This window comes from Nesoenas mayeri, assembly GCF_963082525.1.
Source record: "Nesoenas mayeri genome assembly, chromosome: 30".
Classification (NCBI taxonomy): Eukaryota; Metazoa; Chordata; class Aves; order Columbiformes; family Columbidae; genus Nesoenas; species Nesoenas mayeri.
The window spans coordinates 2,199,743-2,222,576 of record NC_137564.1 but is presented as its reverse complement, the minus strand read 5'-3'; the positions used below and the strand labels follow the sequence as shown (position 1 = coordinate 2,222,576).

Sequence of the window (22,834 nt, the reverse complement as noted above, 5' to 3'; positions counted from 1 at the left end):
TGGGCACGGTGCGCCGCAATCACGCGCTTACCAGGAGGGGAAACTGAAGCATATGGCAAGGAAAGGACTTAAACTTCTTGTGCTATGTCTGGCACAAATCCCTGCTGTGACCCAGTGTCTTGTTAATGAGGCCACCATACTGGGGCCCAGTGGGTTGACTGAAGCCCCACAGACCTAGATGCAGTTATTGCTGCTTGCTCAGGAAATTTATTTGGTTTTTTCTTTCCCTGTATTGTCTTATTACTCCTCAGCAGCTCCAAATGCGGTGTGATATGAAAGTCATTTCCAAAGTCTTTGAGCAAGACTTTAAGCTGTCCTCACCGTAGCTATTTTGTAAAGTCTTTTTTCTTGGTGATCACATGGTTAATAAGAAAGACGGGGAAAAAAATGATGTCACAATTCCATATAGCTTTTAATGGTACAGAACATTAAACATGGCCATTTTTTTACTAGAAAAAACACTCTGAAGAAAATGCCTGGCTTGCTCCAGAAGAGAAGGGCTGCAAAGGGATAAATACAGGAGGCTGGAGGGTCAGGAGGGCTTTGCAGGCCGTCAAGTCCTTTGGATGTGTGTTGAGTCCTCCTGAACTCAGGGCTCCTTTTTCTCTGGCAAGTTCTGTCTGAACTCATGCCCTTTCTTTAAGCTGAAAGGTTTCTGATCTATCACGGCTTTAATCCCAGGTACCATCAAGCAGCTCTTCTGTCAGCCTGAGCAAGCGGTGCCCAGGGAGCAGCTGGGACCTCCTGGCAGTGCCCTTCTATTTTTATCTATAAATCTATCAACCTTTCTTTCACATCTGCATGGAAACACACTACATTCCTCTAACCTGAGGTGTGTTTCCTATGAACCTTCTCACTAAGCTGCAGTGAGGCGGGGGGGCGATTACTGCGGGCACCTTGGGAGGCTGAAGTATTTTAGGGTGTTGGTGCTGAAGATATTTCTAGCAAAACCATGCAGACCCTGAGCAAGGCAGTTTCTCCTCTTGTAGATAATAACAGGTTTATGTTGTACAGGATTTCACACATGCTTTATGAAGCACAAAAGGTTAGAGGGTTAAATGATATGTAAAGAATTTAAAACTGCTGCATGGCAAAAAAGACAAAACCACCCCTTTTAGCAGAGCTTGCAATAAATTATGTTGAATCCAAGGAGGGGAGGGCAGGTGCTTTCAGAGACTTGTGCTAATGAAATCACATGAAATTTCAGGGTTACTGCATTGAGAACTGTGAAATAGGAGGGGAGGCTTTGCACAAGCTCACACTTGGTTTGCAATGATGCTGGGTATTTTGAACAGGATTGAGATGGGGCTGGGGAGAGTTGCTCTCTGAAAAGTTCGAGAAAGAAAACCTACAGTTTAGATCACATTTAAATTTTTCCTGCTGTGTTTTCATGTGTAAAAGTTAAACTTCAGCTAAACCAACCTCACCCAAAATTCTGTGATTTGAAAAAAGAACTAGAAAACTGATGCGTCATCAGGCATCCCAGGATTATTTCCCTCTTTTTCTGCTTGAAGACCTTATGGATCTGTGAAATTACTCAATGCCTTGGTTAGCGGGGAAGAAGGGAGGGAGCAGGCGAAGGAGGCACAGAAAAAGCATTGCCAGCAGTCGGGGCTGTGTGGTGAGCGTGTGTCAGGCAGTAATGGCAGGGAGTGGTGTCGAGCTGGTGTCGGGTGTTAGGGCTGAGGGTGTTTGGGGTCTGGGGCCCAAGAGGGTAGGAGTTAGGTCAGAGTGGTCAGATTTCTCAACAAAAATAAAGCAGGAAATTACTGTTTATTCCTGCATGACTATGATTGTTCTTGCTTAGCAGGGAAGAGCAGAAGTGTAGGTTAGCACTAAAGAAGGAAGGAAAGTTCTACACTGAAGGTTTAATGTGAGAAACTATTTAAACATGGGGTTTGGAGAGCTGGAAGGCTTTGGTGCTCAGATGGTTGGGGCTTGCTTTTGGAGGTTAAAAGAAAAAGAAGATATCTGGTTAGTGACTGTGCTATGGGACTCGGGTTGTATCTGTGTTTATTGCCTTCCTAACATGCATCCTTTGCCTTTTCTGACTGTTGTCTCCTCCTTTCTCTTGCCTGCTAAGGGCAGTGTATGATGAGGTTCAGGGTTGCCTCCTTTTTCTCACCTTGTTCCACACATGAAGCACAATTCTGAAACTTTCCTAGGGCTGAAACTCATCATACAGAGAGCTTTATCTTTACATCTATGTTGTTATCAGGAATTAAACTAATTGGCATAAAATGCTTTTCCTTCCTACACTGCCTGGGCATTTCAGCAAGTTATTTCTGTTGCAACCTTCTTTATTGCTAATTCACTGTGACATTAAGAAGTGTAATACGTCGGCTTTTCTCTAAGACATTTCCACTTTTTTACATGTTAATGACCATATTTAACATATTTCTTCAGAGATAATTGGATTCTAAGGCTCCCTGTGGTAATGCAATGAAAGCCAGCTAGCAATGCCTTTAATATCTGAAAGACTCTTTCTGCATTTGAATAATCCCACAACTAAAATTAAGAATTAATCTCTTGTCTGAAACAAGACTTTTGAGGATACCTTTCTTGTTTTGAGACAGTTTCAATACATATATTAACTTTACTTACAGAGAAGTTAATTAAATCCTTCCTTGGCATTTGTATCCTAGGACTCACAAAGGGGCACAGGTATCTCAGATTACCTCGTTTCTCTCACCTGTTGATCCTCTGTGTAAAGGCAGGATTTTCTGTGCTTCATAGCTTGTCCAGCTGGCTGTTTTAATTCAAACCATAGAAGCTATCATTGAGTAAAGTATTTTTCTGAAGGTGCAAAGGAACTCACAAGTTTACTTAAATGGCTCTAGGTCTGGAAAAGGAAATTATCATAGGTAGTTAGCCAGTGCATAGAGAGCACCTATGAAATTCTGTATCTCTTCTTAAGTGAATCTTTAGCAATTAAAAACTAAGAATAAACCTGAGGGGGAAATAGAACAGGGAGGAAGGTGAGATGAGATTATCCCACCTCCCTCCAGAGGCACCTGCTTTGCACTGTGAGGAGGATCCTTGGTGAGGCAGCACACTGTATGGGATGTTTGGGAATGCTGATAACTGACAGCTGGTCAAGACAAAATTAACTGCGCAGCTACTACTGGTTATGTCCAGCTCAGAAGACTCCAAGTCCTGCTTTTTACCTGTCATCAGAAAATGAGCTTTGACGCTGCCTGTATGTTCCTTGCCTTTCGACTTCTCCAAGCTCCTGTAGGAAATCTCCTCCAGCGCTCCTGTGCTGTGCACCACCAGAGGACGCTGCGTGGGTGCAGGCACGGTCATGTGTCTGCATGCTTGCTGTGGGTGCCCAAGCCAATTGTGTGCATGCACAGACACACCTGTACGTGCTTGGTGTGGGCAGCTGGGATCCCATCCCTCCCGTCAGGTCTGCTGCCTGCTCCCAGACGTCTTTCAGACGTGCTCCCTGAGCCAGCCACGGGGTTTAGCTTTGGAAAATTGGCTTCTGGTCAAAGCTCTGACCGTGAAACAGCTTTTCTGTGGCAGCACTCGGAGGCTGGGCAGGTGTAGCAGCCCAGCTGTGAGAGCTGCTCTTTACTTTTTTCCCCCCTCCTGTATCATGCTGAACTCAGAGCCTTTGTTCCTGCTGTGTGGGGGGAGCCGGCGACATGCAGGCAGCAGCAGCTCATTCCTACTGCCCGCGTGCCCAGGGACCTCACTGCCTTGTCCCAGGGCTGTTGGCAGAGGAGATGGGCTGGTAGCATACATGGCAGCCAGCTCAGCTGTGGTCTCTGCTGGATTGCCCCACTCAAAGGCTGAGGGTTTGGTGGAGACCTGAATCACCTCTTGTGGCTCTGGTGGAAGCGATTAATGGGTTGCACTCATTTTGGCTGGTCCCCTTGGTGGCGGGGCCAATTTTGGTGATTTTGCATGTTAGGTTCCTCACTGCCCAGCACATCAGCAGGAAAATTTAAATTATTTTTACTAGCTTGTTGTAAGAGAAACCAGCAATTTTGGTCAATGGCTTAAAGCCTCAGCCTTAGTATTTTCTCCTGTTGGGGTGTAAATCTGCTTTCTGCTGTTCTGAAAGGCAACTCTGGCCACTAAGAAATGACCAAAAGAGCATGGATGGTAGGTGGAGAGGAAATAACTAAAAAGTACTCAGCATTGTTGTGGTGCAACAATGGGAGTGTTATCTAGAGCAGAGGGTGGAAGAGGGCAGATAGGACGTGTTGGGAAACTCAACCTGATAGAAACCTCACCAAAGCCAGGCTGGCAGTGTGATGGATCTGGCTGGGCAAGGTGCTGCTGGGGAGGAAGAAGGTGGCGTGTCGGGCGGGCAGCCATGGACCAGAGCAGGTGCTCTGGGGCAGGACGAGTGTTGCCTGGCAGGGATGTGTGTCCGGCGGCAGCATGTCAGCGCTCTCTACGAGGCAAACAGTGCAGGGCTGGAAGCTGCTTACATGAGGCTTGAGGGGCGACAGCAGGGGGAAAGCCAGGCAGCGAGCAGACTGATGCACCTTGTCCTACACCGTGCTACCTGTGCTGCATGCAGCAATGCAGATCCTGCCTGCTCCTGATCTTTTTCTCTAGAAAGATGTACTAACAGGGAAATCATGTGATACCTTTTTTTCATAGAGGTTCATTTTCCTTTAGCCTGGCTTTCCCAAGAAGTAAAGCTTCAATACTCCCGCTTTTAATATCCTAACCTATTATTTGCAAGCAAATTTGGCACAATGGCACGGTGCCATACTAGTTTTATGAAAATCAGTAGAGACTTGTTTAATGCTGCCATAGTAGAAAGTTTGTCCTCCATTGGCCATAGGAGAGATGGTGGAAACCAGGCTCTACCAGTTCTGCCTGTGGCCTGCCTCATTTGAAAGCAACATTTCTGTTTGTTTACCCTGGAAAGGCGAGCACAGAAGAAGGTGTGCTAGGCTCCAGCAGGCTCCCAGCCATTTTCAGAAACTTCTTGCCTGGCTGTGTGTTTGTGCTAAAGTTTAGAGCTGTGTCCTGCTCAAAATGGAGCCAGTAACAGCCCACTGGCAAGAGCCACCTGGTCCTGAGGTAAGCAAAAAGCTGGATGGGAGCCTGAAAACCAGAGGGGAAAAGATAGGAAGAAGAAACAGGGAATTCAGAGCCCATGTGGCAATGTCTGAACTTGTTATTTTTGTTAAATACTTCATTTCATGCAGGTTGTGTGTGTTCTGAAGAGTTACTTCAATATACCAAGCAGGGGAGTGACATCTTTTAGTAAAGAATGGGAGATACTCATTTTAACTGGACTTTTCAGTCTCTTTCCTGTGCCTGGAAGACCCTCTGGAACTGGTGAGTCAGGCCAGGAGAACATGGACTCCAGACCAGCATCGTTCACAAGTGCACACGTGCAGCAGTTGACTTGCTCTGAAGGATCAGCTTCCTAAAACGACTCACTTGGCTCCATGAAATAAGCAGTGCCAGCACTGGGGTACTGCTTATTGTCCAACTCTGTACCAGCTGAGATGTCTGTGTGCGAGCTCTCAGCCCTGTTGGCCCTGCCTGAGAAATGAGGTCCTCAGCTTCAGTTTGCAAACAATGTTTGGCCAAACCCAGGTTGGATGGCATTTTGTCCTTCCCTTTGTCTCTGTAGGAAAGGGATAAATTACTAGCTGATATGTCAGGAATGCCACAATCACACCTGATGCCTCTTTTCCAGCTGTACCAATTACACCCCACCCAATGAAGATGAGGTGTCACAAGGCAGGAATAATGACAGAGGGAGAGGAGATCGTGGTGAGTAGAATGTGAGAACTGTCAAAGGAATGAAGAGCTGGGGGGAAGGCAATGAACGGGCTGCTCATGAGTTTTGAAATGCAAACACAATACATCCCCAGATAGCATGGGCCAGTGAAAAGATATAGCTGGATCTGGTCCTCTTCTTGCATTGCAGCTTTATCACCAGCACTGCAGGTCTGGGACTGTGATCAGGACACTGCAGCCCAGCCACAAATACCATCTCTGCCCCAGATTGCTTCAATGAAGGCACGGTTGATGAAATTACAGTTGATGCACCCAACAAAAAAAGTCTTTCCAGGTGTAGTTTTCATACAATGCATGACATACTTATGGCCCTGGATAGACTGCAGAGTCTTTTAAAGAGCTAAAGAAACCTTCACTTCGGTCTTGATGAACACCTCCAGCTTAATGACTCTTGAGGAAAGGAAACAAGCATTGGCCACTGTGCTGGAGGAAATGGCTCAGTGTCAGGTTTTGTTTTATTGTCATTGGTAAGTGCTCAGAAGCACCATGCTATCAACAAACTCTGAGCATCAGCAAATGGGTGTTTGAATGTCAAATGTGCTGGGATGGAGCACACTGCGTTGGCCTAGCCATAAATGCCAGGGAAGTGCCAGCCAGGGAGATGCAAGTGTGCGATGAGAAGTTATCTTTGTAACTGAGATTAGGCAGGAGAACACAACAATTTGTAATGGACAGTCTAGTAATATGGTGCCAAAGGAGCATCTTCTAACAATGAGCTGAGCTTACCTTACTATACAAGTGCATATTTGGTGCTGCAGTAAATATTCGTCTGCTTAACATCTCTGTTGGTTCATCTTTAGTTGTCATTTTTACATTACTATAGGCTATCTTCACTAATGTTTGATTTATAGGTGTTTCTGAAGTCTAATACCACAGATCTAATCTAACTCACGCAAGAGTCACATTACAACATAATGGGTGATATATGTAGTTTCAGGCACGGTAATCTGGCGTAGTGTCTTGAGAATCATACCTGTTGATTTATTTACTGAAAAGAAAAAAAAAAAGAAACAGTTCTCACTTTTCAGATTCCTTAAGATTTATTCCCTCAATCCAATAAACTGCAATTACTGCTACAGCATAAGAACTTCTTTCATCTCTTTGCAAATACACACAGAGTGCTAACACATAGACACGTTTTATTTGATATGTTTACAGAGGCAGAAAAATCCTTTCTAACGGAGGACATTAAAGACCCAGCAAACAATGTACCATAATCCAATAAAAATGTCCTTAATTGAGCAGCTCTTTACAGGTACAGAGGCTGGTTCTCAGCGTTCTTTTTTCAGGCTGTCCTGAGCTGGAGTGGGATCTCCTTGCAATAGAAGCAAAATGCTGTACCAGCAAACAGCAGCTCCTGACCAGGTGTTACCAGGAGAACAGCGAGCCATGGGTGCTAGCACCAAATCTGATAGGGCTACTATGCAAGAAATGTCAGATTACAATTATCAATTACATGGCAGGCAGCTGCAGGAATAATTGGCCTATCCTTTTCCCCTGGCCTTTCTATAACTTCCAAAAAAAAAGATTTATTCATCTGCTTCATCAAATTGCTGTTAATATTTAGATATATAGCTCTATTTCTGGGGGAAGCTGTTATGTAACAAAACCTTTTAATTATACGGAGTTTTACCCAGTCTTCAGCTGGACATTGTGCAACAAAACTAATTTCTCAGCATTACTCTTCTGGTGTTTTCTGCAACTTCTTTATATTCAGTGTTTGCTCTTTCTTCACCCTAAATGACATCTATCATGTTGTGTCTCCCTAAAAGACATTTGTCTTTGTCTTTAAGCTACTTTTCTCAATATTCTTATATCAATTTAAACCTAAAAGACCAAAACCTCAAGTAAAATCAGAGCTGAATTTAAAACCGACTGTGAAAGTAGTTATTTATATGTGGGAAGTAAAAAGGTTGAAGATGATGAAATGGGTCTCTGTGAATGCAAATAATACTTGCATTGCACTTTTGCCATTATTATTGCAGTTAACATTAGGCAATAAAAATAAGGGCCATAATTAACAGATGATTGAAAAGCATTTTTAATTCAACATGAAGCAATATTATTTCTTGTTGATACACATGAGAAATCGCGAAACTTACTAGAGGAGGTCTTGTTTATGCAGAGAAGCCTCTTTACTGTGTGCCCTCTCACGTCACTCTTACTTCTTGCCTTGCAGCCACATTTGACACTTGTGAAGGCACCGCCTCATGATGCTGGAGGTGTGGGTGTTCAGGCAGAGAGGTGCTTGCATGTACAGGGGGGTGCCGGCACCCCTGGTCATGCGCTTGGTAGAGCTGGTGTCTACAGGTCCCATGGTGCTCTGGGATGGGCACGTCCCCATGGACTCTGTAGCACTCTGGGGCGGGCATGGCTCTGCACAAATCACACTTTGGGATATGCAGGGATCCACATATGTCACCAAGCACTGGTCAGCGCAGGGATCTCCAATGGTCACATCCTGAGGACAGCAGGACTTGTTGGTCAAGGCTGTACAGTCCAGGGGCAAGGTCTCTGTGCAGGTCTCAAGCACCTCGATGGTGCAGGGCTCCGCAGTTGAGATTGGGTGCTGCAACGGTAAGTTTTCCAAGTAGGTCCCAACTTTCTTGGGGATGCAAGGTTCCACTGGCAAGATTGTTTGCTGGAGTGAGGAGGTCTCCACACATATCCCAGCTTCATCAGGGATGCAGGGATCCACTAGCGAGATCGCATGCTGAAGGGGGAAGTTTTCCATGCAGGTCTCAGCTGTCTCAGGGGTGCAGAGCTCCACTGGAGAATCTGTGAGCTGGAAGCTGGTGCCTCCCTTGCTTTGGTGGGTCTCACAAGGGTTTGCTGCTGGGTTCACACAAGCGCCCATGCAGCTGATGACGCATGGAGGTGTGCAGGCATCCCCAGGCACAGGGACAGCGAAAGGTGGGCAGGTGGACCCAATTTGAGGATAAGAATCCAGGCAGGCGGCTGCCCCTTGACATGGGCAATGATCCACGTGGCAAGTCTGCTCAGGACAGAGATGCGCATCCTGCACGAGACAGGGATCCAGGTCCACCACGGCACAATGCAATGGGCAAGTGTTACTGTGCGCAGCCTCCCCCATGCAGGCAGAAGGGTGAAGGCAGGGCAGGTTGCACTGGTAAGGCACTTCTGCACTTCAGGTAAGCCTGAAAGAAAAAAAAAAAGCAATCATAGAAGCATAGAATCATAGAATAGTTGGAAAGCTCGTCTAGTACAATCCCCCCTAATGAGCAGGGACATCGTCAAACAGATCAGGTTGCTCAGTCTCATCCAGCCTGGCCTTGAATGTCTCCAGGGATGGGGCATCCACCACCTCTCTGGGCAACCTGGGCTAGTACCTTACCAGCCTCATTGTAAAATATTTCTTCATCATGTCTGACCTGAATTTCCCCTTCTTTACTTTAAAACCATTAACCCTTGTCCTGCAATTTGGTGTCTCCTAACCCAAAATACTGGGTCTTTCATTTTCTTGGCTGGTGAACTCTTCAGCAAAGACGCTTGCTGTTTGTGCCACAATTTTGTCATGAAATAAGGAATATAGAAAAATAATGCTGTTTGTTTGTCAAATTCTGCAGTCACTCCTTATGAAAATAAATTGGGTCGTTCTGTTTTTCTGCATAAACTTCTAAATCCAGCTCTTCCTATTAAAATCTGTTTTCAGCCAAAAAAGTTGCCCCATTGGCATTTTCTTGTGCAGATAGCAGTGGATTTGATTGACATTTTCAGCAGGTTTATAAACTTCATGTTAACTTCCTCTTTTCTAAAGTTGTCCTCCTTGTTCTGAAACTCCCTTGCAGGAGAATACCCACCTCACAGCAGCTGCAAGAGGTGCAGTTGCCACTGTCTTGCATTTGCCATTACTAAAAGCACCAACAGGTCAGACAGGTAGAAGGAAGACATAGTTGCTTAGATTTACCATGAGGCGAGGTGCTCTTACCTGAGACCTTGGCTGTGCGATGCTGCAGTCATTTCACCACTTAGACGATAACTACATGCACAGCAGTTTCTGCTCCTACGTGTGTGAAGGCACTCAGAGAGCAAGACGGTGCTTTAGCCCTCTAAATCCAGTGCTGAGACAACAGGAAGCATTTTGCAAAGCATCCATAACAATTACAGCAAAATAAGAGTGAAGGAAGAAGATTTTTACTTTTTCAAATTCTTATCACCAAGGATGTATTAGAGACAATAAACAATTTCCTTTACACTGCTGGTAGCAGTAATATATTTCATCAAATAGTAGAAAATTAACACCAGTAATAGGATGAGAACTGTACAATCCCAAAGATACTCACCTGGCTCAGTATCAGCAAATAAAGACAGTGAGCAGACACGGCAACTTTAGCCTGGGATCTGCCTTGTATATTCAAGAGCCTGGCCTCCAGCGATGAGGTGCCCTGGGCACATAGACAAACTATCCTTCACTAACTCGGACCTACTCTGCCTCTGCCTTGTGATGGATTATTTGACTAATTATTTTTAATGGAAACCAGTTATTTCCATGGCTGCAGCATTACCTTGAGTGAGCAAAGATGGTTTGTGAATTCACGTGTCCTTTCAGTGGGGCTGATGTCAGAGAAGAATTTGGCAAATGAATGGACTCTCAGCTTGCTCTCAAGTAGCCGACCAGTCATGGGTCAGTTTTTCTGTGACAGTAAAATATCCTCCAGCCCAACACATCATGCAGGCCATTAGAAACAGGATGGGATGTGGGATTTGGGGGATTCTTTTAATTTTTAGCTATATCTGACCTCTTTCTGTCACTGCCACTGTCCCGTTCAGACACGGTGCTGTTGTTGCTAGCGTCCTGACGTGCTTCTGGAAACTCTTATATCATCGCTAGTCTTGTGATGTTTTGCATGTTGTCTGAAAGCTCTGACTCAAAAAAACAACACTATTCCATCGCCATGAATATTAGGAAACATTTCTTCACATAAAAGGTTGTGGAGCAGTGAACAGGCTGCCCAGGGAAGTGGTGGAGTCACCATCCCTGGAGGTGTTTAAAAGATGTATAGATGAGGGTCTTAGGGACATGGTTTAGTGCTAGCTTTAGGTTATGGTTGGACTCAATGATCTTAAGAGTGTCTTTTGAACAAAATGTTTCTATGATTCTATGATGTTGCCTTTACCCTTATGAAGCTACAACCCTTAAGATCAGACAGGTGATAGGAGGAGTGACCACCACCCTTTTTCCTTCAGCCCACTGGTTTACCAAAGTTGGATGCATTATACTTGGTTAATTCAGATCACTGTGGTCAGTAGAGCATTGGCAACACAAGTGGTCACACATCCTGCATTTACTTATTTTGATTTAAATAACATTTCCAATTTTAAATAACCAAAATCCACTACTCTGGACACCACCATGCTCAGCAGCATGAAGCTGCACTTTTAAAGGGATAATAGAGTGCAGACACAAGAACTCAGCTTCATCTCTGGCTGAGGCATGTCCTCGTCTCTGCATGCAAGTAAGCATGTTGGCTCTCCTTTCTGTCTTATAATGCGGGAATTTCAGACAATAACGTCTTTACTTGACTGCAATTGTGGCAGGTAGAAAGCAGCAACTCTGTGCTATGGCTGTCATGCACAGTTCACTGTCTTTCGTGAACGGCATATTTAAATCTCACTTTAGCCTGCTACGTGATAGATATGCGCACAGCAAACCAAAAAGGACCACTACCACAAGCACTGTGGCCAGAGCACCAAACACAGGTGGTCCATCACCCTGGAGCATCATTGCAAAGAGATGTGCCACCACAGGAGAAGTCCTGGAAGGAGTTTAAGGGACACTGAGGATCTTAACGCAATATGAAGCCTTCTCTGGCTGCCTAACTGCTAAAACCATAACAAATTTTGGTTATGCTGGCACACTGCACTTGATTGAGGAGTAGGCATGTTATGAAGCTTCCCAGAAAACCTGAGTGCGCCCAAGTACTGCGCTTCACTCTCCAGAGTGCTTCCCTCTGTCTGGCAGGTGTGAGATCACATCTGGATGCTATGTCAGATTTGGGGCCCAGAGTGCAAGAAAGTCTCCAACAAACTGGAGTGAGTCCAATGGACACAACCAAGATGGTCCAGGGGGCTTGAACAGATGATGGATGGGGAGAGGCTGGAGGACCTGCTCACCCTGGAGGTAAAAAAGACTTAGGGGAGATCCTGGGGACCCTTTCAACTATTTTAAGGGTATTAATGGAGAGAATCTTCTCAGAGGTGCCTGAAGACAGGGTGAGAGGCAATAACTGCAGGTTACAACAATGGAAATTACAACCAGATTATCAGGAATAAAATTTTTGGTAAGAGGGTTATTGTGCACTAGCAAGAGCAGGCAAACTTTCACAGTAAAGCAGAACAAAGCTGCTTACAGAGTCCTAGCCCATCTGTAATCGCAATCTGAGGGGAAGATGCAGGAAAATGTAGCAAAGTATCTTTTATCAAAACAAAGTTTAATCCCAAGGGGGATTGTTTCCAGTCTGTATCACCAGTTCTTTGTTCCCCATCCCCCATAGGAAATATGTGGATCAGGAATTCAAGCTTGCAGGCAGCAGTTACGGTGTCACATATACCACCTCAGTGGCTATGTTTCATTAAAATTATAATGTAAGCACAGAATTTAATGACTGGAGGTGGAACAGGTCTGGATTATTAAAAATTATATTTCCATACTCCTGAGGTGTCTCACTTCCGGAGACAAGGACACTGAAATCATATAAAAGGATACATATTGTAGAGTTTCTCAAACCATTTCGGTTTCATTTGCTAGTTGCTGGTGGTGAACTGGGTAAGTCTCTCTTGGCTTACTGGGAATTAATGCAGTGGCTGGGGTTATTTAATTTTTAAGTATTGTCTGCAGAAGCAAGTTAGAAGTGCTTCTGCTTAGCAAGATTTGTGTATGGTACTTATCACATAGCTGAGCTAAGGGTAAATATTTATTCCACCTTCTACCAGTCTTTATTTGTTCTATGTTTTGCAACTGCTGTGCTTTCTTTAGCGAGATGTGTCTCAGTGTAGCTGAGAGTGGACTAACCTCTCTCTTTCCTCAATGACGTTGCTACTCTGTTTAAACCAGGAAATTATTTGGTTTGAGAGAGATCAAAAAGCAAGGCTAGGACTTCAAAGGAAAGAAGTAGGAGGGAAGATAAGAAGTGGAGACTTGCAGGCTGCATGGGTAAGCAATGCCTGGAAGGAAGTCTGAATGAGAAACACTAGGAGGACTTCTATGGGAGAAGTAGGAAAACAGCTGTACTGTGGCCATCAGATCCTTTCCTTGTGGAAATTTTCCAGTGTGAAGCCTCGACTCATGTCCTCCACCTGAGGACCTTCACATGGACAGGGCACCAACAGAAGCCTAGTAGTTTCCTTTTTGGGTAGAAATAGAGAAGTAATTTTGAAGAGCTAATTCCAAACCAAGAACAGCTGTGGTCAGGTAGGGGCTGTCATGACTTTGATATAATGTAGTTGAGACCAAGTAACCCTACTTTTCTTCCTGTTTTAAGAAGTTGATTGAAATGTGTGTGCAGCCAGTAGCTACAAATGTGTCTAAAATGCTTTCATGTGGAGTTAGTGTCCTGCTGTTGATTTCAGTCTGTTTTCCCAGTGCATTGTTAAGTATTCCATTGGAAAAAGTGTAGTTTGATTCAGTGTATAAAATAACCTTGTGAAAGCTGAATGTCTCTGTTTCCACAAAGTATATTCCTTTCCTGTTTTCAGACATTACCCTTCCCTCAAAGATGCAGTGTGAAAATGATTACCAAATCAGACAGATCTGCCTTCCACCTCCAACCATCTTGGTGAAGAATTTTCCTGTGAAAAATCGTGTGGATCCCTGTGGCACTGTCTGTAACATCCAGTGCTTGCCTCCACGTGTGGAACCCTGCTGCTATCGAGGGGTTCCTCGGGGCACCACCACTTACGTGAACCTGAGTAACCTTGGTGTGACACAGACTCCTGGTTGTGTAGATCCATGCTGCCTTGGACTCACCACACGCGTGTCTCCGTGCTGTGAGGAAGTGACCAAGTGCACCACCAAGCGTGCAGTCCCATGCTGCTGCAAAGTGACCGAGTGTATCACCAGATGTGAAGATTCATGCTGTGAGGAAGTGACCAAGTGCACCACCACATGCGAGGATCCCTGCTGCAAGGAGGTAACCAAGTGCACCACAACATGCGTGGAACCATGCTGTGGAGGTGTGAGTGAATGTACCACCGAGTGTGTGGATCCATGCTGCCAGGAAGTGACCAAGTGCACCACCAGATGCATAGATCCATGCTGCCAGGAAGTGACCAAGTGCACCACCAGATGCATAGATCCATGCTGCCAGGAAGTGACCAAGTGCACCACCAGATGCATAGATCCATGCTGCCAGGAAGTGACCAAGTGCACCACCAGATGCATAGATCCATGCTGCCAGGAAGTGACCAAGTGCACCACCAGATGCATAGATCCATGCTGCCAGGAAGTGACCAAGTGCACCACCAGATGCATAGATCCATGCTGTAGACCTGCGACCAGGTGTGCCACCACATGTGTTGAACCATGCTGCCAGGAAGTGACTAAGTGCACCACCAGATGCATAGATCCATGCTGTAGACCTGTGACTAGATGTGCCACCACATGTGTGGAACCATGCTGCAGCAAAGTGACCCAATGCACCACCACATGTGTTGATCCATGTTGTGGGGAAGTGACCAAATGCACCACCAGGTGTGTGAATCCATGCTGTAGAGAGGTGACAAGGTGTACCACCAAGTGTGTGGATCCATGCTGTAGAGAAGTGGCAAGGTGTTCTACCAGGTGTGTTGATCCATGCTGTAGAGAAGTGACAAGGTGTACCACCAGGTGTGTGGATCCATGCTGTAGAGAAGTGACCAAGTGCACCACTAAGTGTGTGGATCCATGTTGCGACAGAGTGACCAAGTGCACAACACGGTGCATAGATCCATGCCGTGGAGGTGTCACCAGATGCACCACTAAGTGTGTGGATCCATGCTGCAGCAGAGTGACTAAGTGTACCACCGAGTGTGTGGAACCCTGCTGTGAGCAAGTGACCAAGTGCACCACCTCATGTGTGGATCCGTGCTGCGAGCAAGTGATCAAGTGTACCACTGAGTGTGTGGAACCCTGCTGTGAGCAGGTGACCAAGTGCACCACCTCATGTGTGGAACCCTGCTGTGAGCAGGTGACCGAGTGCACCACCTCCTGTGTGGAACCCTGCTATGAGCAGGTGACCAAGTGCACCACCTCCTGTGTGGAACCCTGCTATGAGCAGGTGACCAAGTGCACCACCTCCTGTGTGGAACCCTGCTATGAGCAGGTGACCAAGTGCACCACCTCCTGTATAGAACCCTGTTATGAGCAGGTGACCAAGTGCACCACCTCATGTGTAGAGCCCTGCTGCGAGGAATTGACCAAGTGCACCACCACGTGTGTAGAGCCCTGCTGCGAGGAATTGACCAAGTGCACCACCACGTGTGTGGATCCGCGCTCTGAGGGCGTTCAGGTTGTAACAAAGTGCGTGGATTCCTGTCCCACTGCCTGTGTTACACAAGCCGTGCCCGTGTGCGTGTGCGCCTCTGCCTGTGGCCGGCCCTACGCCATCAGATGTGCAGATGTCTGCTGTCGTAAATGCAAGGCTCCTTGAGGGGCTGAGTGTGGGGGGTGCGGCGGTGGGAGCTGCAAGAGAACCCCACTCTGCAGTGCCATTGCCCTGTGGATCCTACAAAGGCTAAGGAATGAAAATGTTTTGCAGATCTGTGAACCTACTAACATCTTCCTCACCTTTGCTTTCCTAGTGCCCTTCCTGTCCCAGGAAGAGTAAATCCTCAAATGTTTTTTCTTACATTTTGCATCATTTCTGCTATATTTACCTCAAACACAATACTTTTCCTTGTAACATGTAACTGAATGATTTTGTGCCCCCAGGAATATTGCCTGGGAGAGAGATTTTGTAATTCTTCTTTGCACTGATATGGATGGAAGAATTTCACCATCTGTTCTTTATTTCCATCCTCTCCTTTTCTTTCATGAAGCAATTAAAAAAAGATCTTAACACTAGGTGTCTGCGTTTCCTTCACTTTCACACTCCCCTACACTCGCACTTTCTCCTAATTTCTTCCTGAAAGCCTGATCTCTGCAGAGTGGCAGCTCCTGCTGGAACGCATGTGCCAGAGATCTGGGACTCATCTGATAGGTTCCAGATCATAGAATAATCATCATAGAATGGTTTAAGTTGGAAGTGATCTTAAAGACCACCTAGTTCCAACCCTCCTGCCATGGGCAGGGACACCTTCTACTAGATCAGGTTGCTCAGAGTCCCATCCAACCTGGTTCACTCATCACTGAATTCTGCAGAAACCTTATTAGTATTAGCAAGGTGTCTTGGACAATTTTGGTAACCCCACATGAATGCCTTCTAGCAGGATCCCAGTGTTTCCTCCTTAGCACTGAATTTGTTTGTAAATTGTTTGCCCGGGAGTGAGCAACATCCTCAGGGACTCAAAGTCACACTGTTAGGCACGCCAAGGGCAGTGCTCTGCAGGTGTCCAGAGCAGATGCGGTGCAGAGAGGGATTTGGTTTAGCAGCAGCTGCTGAAGGGAGAAGAGATGGGGAGGCAGAGTGTTGGGGAAGCCAGCACAACTGTAACAGCAGACATGGGCACAGCTCTGTCTCTGAGCACCCACTGGCTCATTCTTTAAAGATGCCCCACAGCACGTGTCTGCTGACTAACGTACAATTATCACTGTCTCACTTTTTCTAGTAGAGGAGTCCAACCAATAGTGGAACATGATAAATCACACCCACTGGATGTGGCATTGCATGTGGGTTGCGTAGATCTGGCCTCATGCAAATCGTTCTGCCCTCAAAGCTCTTCTGTTTCTGTCTTCCTCTCCCAAAAGGTTGTGCCAGAGCCTGGATCTTGCCACAGGTTGTACAACTCTCACCATAGTGGGTATCTAGACGTGGGGAAGTTCTCTGGGCATTACCTAGGCACAAATGCTACACAATAGAAATACCAAACCAATTAAGGCTTCCGAATCACCTCTCTGTGGAGGTCTGATTTGACTCCAAAAATCCTTTAAAACTCACTAAAAGCTCCTGTGCAAACAACAATTTCCTTTGCTTCTGCTCCCAAATCACAGACCAGTCTTCTGGGAAATAAGAAACTGTTGGTGGAAAAACCAGCATTCAGATAAGATTTTCCCTTAAACTATTTCACTGTATCATCCTTCTGACAGCATGATTCTTGCATTATCTTTAATCCTCCATATGAACAAGGAAACTCAGATTTTAAAAGGCTGAGACCATTAGCTGAGAGCAGACAATTAATTTCCAGGTGAACATCAAAAGATTGTGCTGTAGGAAGATAAGTTTCCTTCCTGAACACTTTAACATTTATACTATGTCTATGAAACTGATATAACAGTTTTGGAGAAAACTGCTTTTCAGCATGAGCAAATGTAGTAGGCCCACAGTTCTTGCTCTGTCAGGCAAAGTGCTCGCTAGATCCCCATTCTAAAATATTGGGAAATCAAAGCAAATATCTGTAACAATCAGCAAGCAAAAGATAAAACAAATGCATTATTTTTTTTTCATAACCACAGCTAGTTCCTCTTTTTCAGATTTAATTGCATTCAGATGCTCACTTACCATTCTTCATGGAGTACTCACCATCCTGAGTAAACAGGAAAAGAGGTGGATAGTGCTGTGTTTGGTTTCTTCTCATCCCCAGAAGTAATGATCTAATTACTTGATCGGATAGTCCCTAGGGCACGGACTAGACAAGACCTTTGTCGTCATGTGATGCTAATTGCAGTCTAAACTCAGCCTCCTGGCATCTCAGCTATGCAGTGATTTCCAGGATGGAGTGGTGGATCAGCAGCCTGGATACCATCCCCATCTGGAAAGTACTCTTGGTGCTGTATCACATGCCTTCACCTTCCCCAGGTGGCTGTGGTAGGTAATGATGAGAGGGGAAAGTCAGGTGTAATGAAGCCCCAGACATTAAGATTTAATTGCAACAACATGCAGGAGGGCAGGCTGGGAAGGCCTTGCCATGCTGAGAATCCTCAATTTCTATTAACATGCTTTGCTCATCAAAATGTGGGTCATATACTATATGGGTTGCTACACACAAGCAAAATGAAATCCCTGTTGCCAACCAGTGTTTTGATGCCACAGATGAAGAAAACTTACTTAGGAGGCTTTTAGATAAACTAGTGGATGCAAAGAAATCCAGAAGTGTCATATTTTTAAATCAAAGTGTTTAGGAGTGTGTGAAATATATTTATTTTCTAGCAGAAATCCATTTGAAAAGCCCTAAGTGGTGCATATCCAAATGATTACATAGGAAAAAATTTTGGTTTGGGTTGTTTAATAAAAATCATGACTTCTGCACATCCCGAATTTTTGTATCTATGTTAACAGTCATGTCTCCGTGACCGTGTGGTGTTTCATGTCCGCAGGCAAATTTTTTATAGTTATAGGAAATGGCTCCAATCCTAATGTGCCTCCATATATGATAGTTCTTGGTGGTGAAATACAAAATCTTTCTTGGATTATTTGGATCCAAAAGGGTTGACCATTTTTGTTTCTACTGAATTATTCAGAAATATTCTCCTAAGCACCAGAACATGGTGCTCAGGGGGCTCCTCTTCTGCAGCACCAGACAAACCTCTGGATGGGGGAGTCTGTCTCTTCATGGACTCCAAGAACCTCTTCTGGTTCAGGTTCAATCTCTGTTGTGCCCATTTCATTAAAGTGCTACCCATCACACCAGCAAAAGACATTAACATGGGCCGTTTACTTGAAAAAGTTTGAAAAATTTACTTGAAAAAGTTCTTTCTAGCTCTTTTGCCAAAGGAGGCCGGCCATGAAAGGATGTTGCTGTGGGGTCCTGACTCACTGAATTTAATGTGACTAATCAAATGACCTAATTACTCATAAATATAATAGATATCCACAAAAATGTGTCAATTAAGAATAATAATCCAACCCTCTGATGTTCCCACATATTACAAATGCAGGACAATTTGTATCTCCTAAAATGTCTGTTTCTATTAGAAGTTGTTACAATTTCTTGCCACTTAAATATAACCATTGGGTATGCAATAACCCACTATAGAAAGGGAGATGTAGGACTAGTTCTAAGTATTGGTTTCAGAGGCGAGCCCAGCAGATGCCTAATGCAAGTGCATTGAATTGTACAAGTCCCTATCTCTTCCCATCATCTATAGGAGTCACCAGTACAGCAGTGTGAGTCTGGGAGGGAGAATCTGCATGAGATGCACCAAGTCCCTGCAGCAAAAGAAGAGAAGTGGAAAGACTGAATGAACCATGAGCTGCTGCTGGGAGGATGTCAAGAGCAATGCAAATCCCTCAGCTCACATGAGGCTGAGGCAGGAATTCCAGTTTCACCATGTGAACACTAGTAAAGAGCCAGTGCCAATGCCTGCAATTCTTCAGTGTAACTCCTGGTTTCCAGTGTAAACAGGATATTCTCCTCATGCTGAATGGGGATTTTTTTTTTTTCCTACCGATTTAACATTGTGTAAGTGATCTCATTGGAGAATTTGGCTACCTAAATGTAGCCTGACGACCACCTCCATATATCTCAGAGAAATAAAGGTTTTCTGTGCTGCAGAGCTGAGATATCATTATCAGCAAAAGGCTTCAATATGCTAATTTGAAGTCCTGGGCCTAAATCCCACTTAAACTGGAGTTTACACTGCTCTGGCAGTGAAAAAATGCCTTTGAAATGTGTGCCCCTTTACTTTTCCCTGTATGTCTTGGAAAGGTCCTCAAGGTAACTAGAGTTGTGTCCCCACTGGCATTGCCAAGCATGAGTGTGGTTAATAGAGGATGGAGAGGAAGGGGTTGGGTGTATTTAATGGTTAAAAAGGTACTGGAGAAACAGATTCCTCAACAGTTTGTGGAAGCACTGATGACCCACTGTAGCATTAGCTGTTTCTTACCATGAGAATTAAGACATGATATTTCTCATAGTAAATCAGATCAGTTCTCCATCTTCCCTAATAATACCTATACATTCCTACCACATTGAAAAAAAACCCTAAGATATCATTCAGATATTTATGGAAATAAGGAGATGAAATTATCCAAGAGTATTACATCTTTTTTTGAAAAGCAATTAATTCAGTACCTGATTTTTTTTTAATTACTGTGTCATTCCCATTGGGAACCACATGACTTGGGTATTAGGTGGAAACACAATTTGCTCAGGATCACATGCTTTTCCTGGAAGGAGGTTTCCATCAAAAATTAGGATGTAAACAAATATGTAAAGCATGTATAGGTGGAGCCTGTTCAGGTAGTTAGTGGTCTGGTGTCCATACCCCTGGGCTCCCTTGTTTCCGGAGATGAGTCCGTGCAAACCATATAAAAAGGTTTCCATTTTAATGCTCGCACAAGTTCATTTGACTTCTCCCTCACTCACCTCTATTGGTGAACTGGTAAGTCTTTCTTGGATTTATCAGGAGATAATGTGATGGCTGTGTTACTTGGTTGTTCTGGTCAAAAGAATATATTATTGGTCACATAAGAGCTTTTCTTCTGGTGTTTCTGTTCTAGGATTTGTCCTGGAATGGGGGAGAGGGTGTCTGACTCTTGTTTAGAGTTTGCTCTTCCTTAAGTAGCTTGTAAATGTCTTGTAACCTCTTCAGAAACTGTAATTGTCTCTCATCCTTCCTCATGTTCCATTTTCATTAATTTTTTCGTACTTCATTAAGTCTGGAAATTAAATAAATTAGTGGATGCAGGTCTTGGGACTTCAAAAGACACGAGTGGGAAGAAGCATTGTCTGAAAGAAGGACGCTGCGTAATACCTGAGGGCAAAGCTGAAAGAAATGAATTGGAAACAGGAGCTGCAACCTCTGGGCCAACTCCTCTCTTATGATAGGCTGAGCCTGTTTATTTTGATACACCTTCAATGAAGTACCACGATATACAGCTGCAGGATTTGAGATAGTGTTAAATTTGTGGTCTTTGGGCTTTATCCTTGGGAATTAGCAGCTCAACATCTACACAAAGGGGAATGTGCTCTGTAGTGTGTGTGAGGAACTGTAGAAGTGATAAGTAGAAGATGGGTTCCTGGGAAGTCTGCTGATTTCATTAATAAAATAAGGAAATGAACTATTTTCCTGTTATGGATTGGTTCTTCAAAGTTTAAGTGCGTGCAATTCTATAAAATTCAGGGTTCACAGCTTTAATTTTCCTGATAGAGACGCTTGCAGATTGCCAAGAAAGGATGGAGTAATCTGGCAGTGTTAGTTGTATATTTCTCAAATCAGAAAGCATTCACACTTGATTTTTTTTCTAACAGTCCTTTTCAGTTAACTGCTACGTATGTTTCAGAAGTTCAGGTTGTGAATTGCAGCTCAGGAACAAAGGACGCAAGTCCTGAATCGATATGTCTCTCTTCTTCGCCTTTAGCTCTACCAGCACATCAGAAGTATGTCCTTCTGCGAGCAGTGCAAACAGCCCTGCCTGCCCCCTCCCGTTTGTGTGCAGAAAGCCACCAAGTGCGTGGAGCCCTGCCAGACGGTGTGCGTGGAGCCCTGCAGCAGCGTCTGTGTGAAGCCGTGCCCCACGCCGTGCGTGGAGGTCTGCCCAGCACCCTGTGCCACTCAGTGCACCACGTCCTGCACCACCCAGTGTGTGGAGCCTTGTGTCGCCCAGTGTGTGGAGCCTTGCCCCACCCAGTGTGTGGAGGTCTGTCCCCCCACGTGTATTGATGCCTGCATAAAGCCATGTGCCACTCAGTGCCCAACTCACTGCACAACCCAGTGCGTGGAGCCCTGCACCACCCAGTGCACCACCAAGTGTGTCGACTCATGTGAGACCGTGGTCCTGGAGCCGTGCAGCACGTGCTGCTCTCGCCCATGCTGATCGCTTTAACGCCTGAGCCTGGTGTGCAGTCCTGATGTTTTGGTGCATTGCAGTATCCATAGGCTTGTGAATATCCATGGAATGAAAACCAGGTTACAGACCCCACTGCGATGTAACGAGATGTCTCCCAGACCGGTTACCCCATGTTCTCTCTCTTTGTCTTAAAAAATACTTCTTTGATTGTTTCCAGCCTGTATCTTTCACTCCTATGATACTTCTGCTCCTGCTATCACAGCACTTTTTTTGTTGGTAACTGCAGTTGGCCAACATTGAACTGCTGGGCATCGTGGGAAATTATTTTGCAATGGGTGTACTGTAAGCAGTTGATGTTGGAAGATGTCTCCCCTTCTGTTCTTTAATTCTCATCTTGTCTTCTGATGTATGTCCTCTTATCTTTTAATGTCTATGTGCAGCAATAAAAATTGACCATCAATGGCATAATGTGTCTTCTATCTTTCTTTCCTCTCCCTGTTTCTATGTCTTCAGACCCAAGAACATATTCCTTTCTTTCCAAAAGCTGCTATGGTTGTGTAGGATTTGTTCCTGCAATACAGTGCTGTAAACAGAGACAGCAGGCATTATAATATGGAGAAATGTCTTCTAATATCACAAAAAAAACCCATCATCCGGTCAATACTTTTCTGACAGATTAAAAAAAAAAATTAGTTTTGTCCTACTTGAAAATAATGATATGAATTTAATTTTGACCTTTATTACAGATAGAATTTTGATCTTTATAGCTCTGGATTTTGGAGGTAAATCTTAGAAACTGTTAAAAGGTAAATTTGAGTGGAAGAAAGACTGAAATTCAAGACAGAAAGCAATAAAACTTTTTTGCTAGGATTTATAATTATTTCTGAAAAACATTCTGTTGGACATGAAAATGGTATCTTTGATGAGTGCTTCCCATGATCCTCACTGGCTAAAGATAGAAAGTAGGGAATGAGGCTTCAGGAGATGAATCTTTTTCTGGTTTGGAAACAGGTTCAAGCCCTGCAAGACTGCAGGTTTGTTTCCAGGTTTGCTGCAGATACTTTGTGTGGCTTTGGGCAGGTCACGCTCTTGTTGCCTATCCATTCCCCATCTGCAACAAGGAGAAATCGTATCCCTGGCTGATAGACTGCTTAGCATTTCAGGTTTGT

At 44.7% G+C, this 22,834-nt stretch overlaps 2 protein-coding genes across 2 annotated transcripts; both read left to right on the top strand.

Annotated features, from left to right (window-relative positions):
* Positions 1–13,906: 13,906 nt before the first annotated feature.
* LOC308050924 (uncharacterized protein) lies at positions 13,907–15,428 on the top strand (the record flags this gene model as incomplete). Its single annotated transcript, XM_080361142.1, has 2 exons — positions 13,907–13,976; positions 14,473–15,428. The coding sequence occupies 2 exons, from the start codon at positions 13,907–13,909 to the stop codon at positions 15,426–15,428; spliced, it is 1,026 nt and encodes a 341-aa protein (XP_080217268.1).
* A 5,829-nt stretch (positions 15,429–21,257) lies between these two features.
* Positions 21,258–21,692, top strand: LOC308050923 (uncharacterized protein; the record flags this gene model as incomplete). Its single annotated transcript, XM_080361141.1, has 1 exon — positions 21,258–21,692. The coding sequence occupies one exon, from the start codon at positions 21,258–21,260 to the stop codon at positions 21,690–21,692; it is 435 nt and encodes a 144-aa protein (XP_080217267.1).
* Between the last annotated feature and the right edge of the window lie 1,142 nt (positions 21,693–22,834).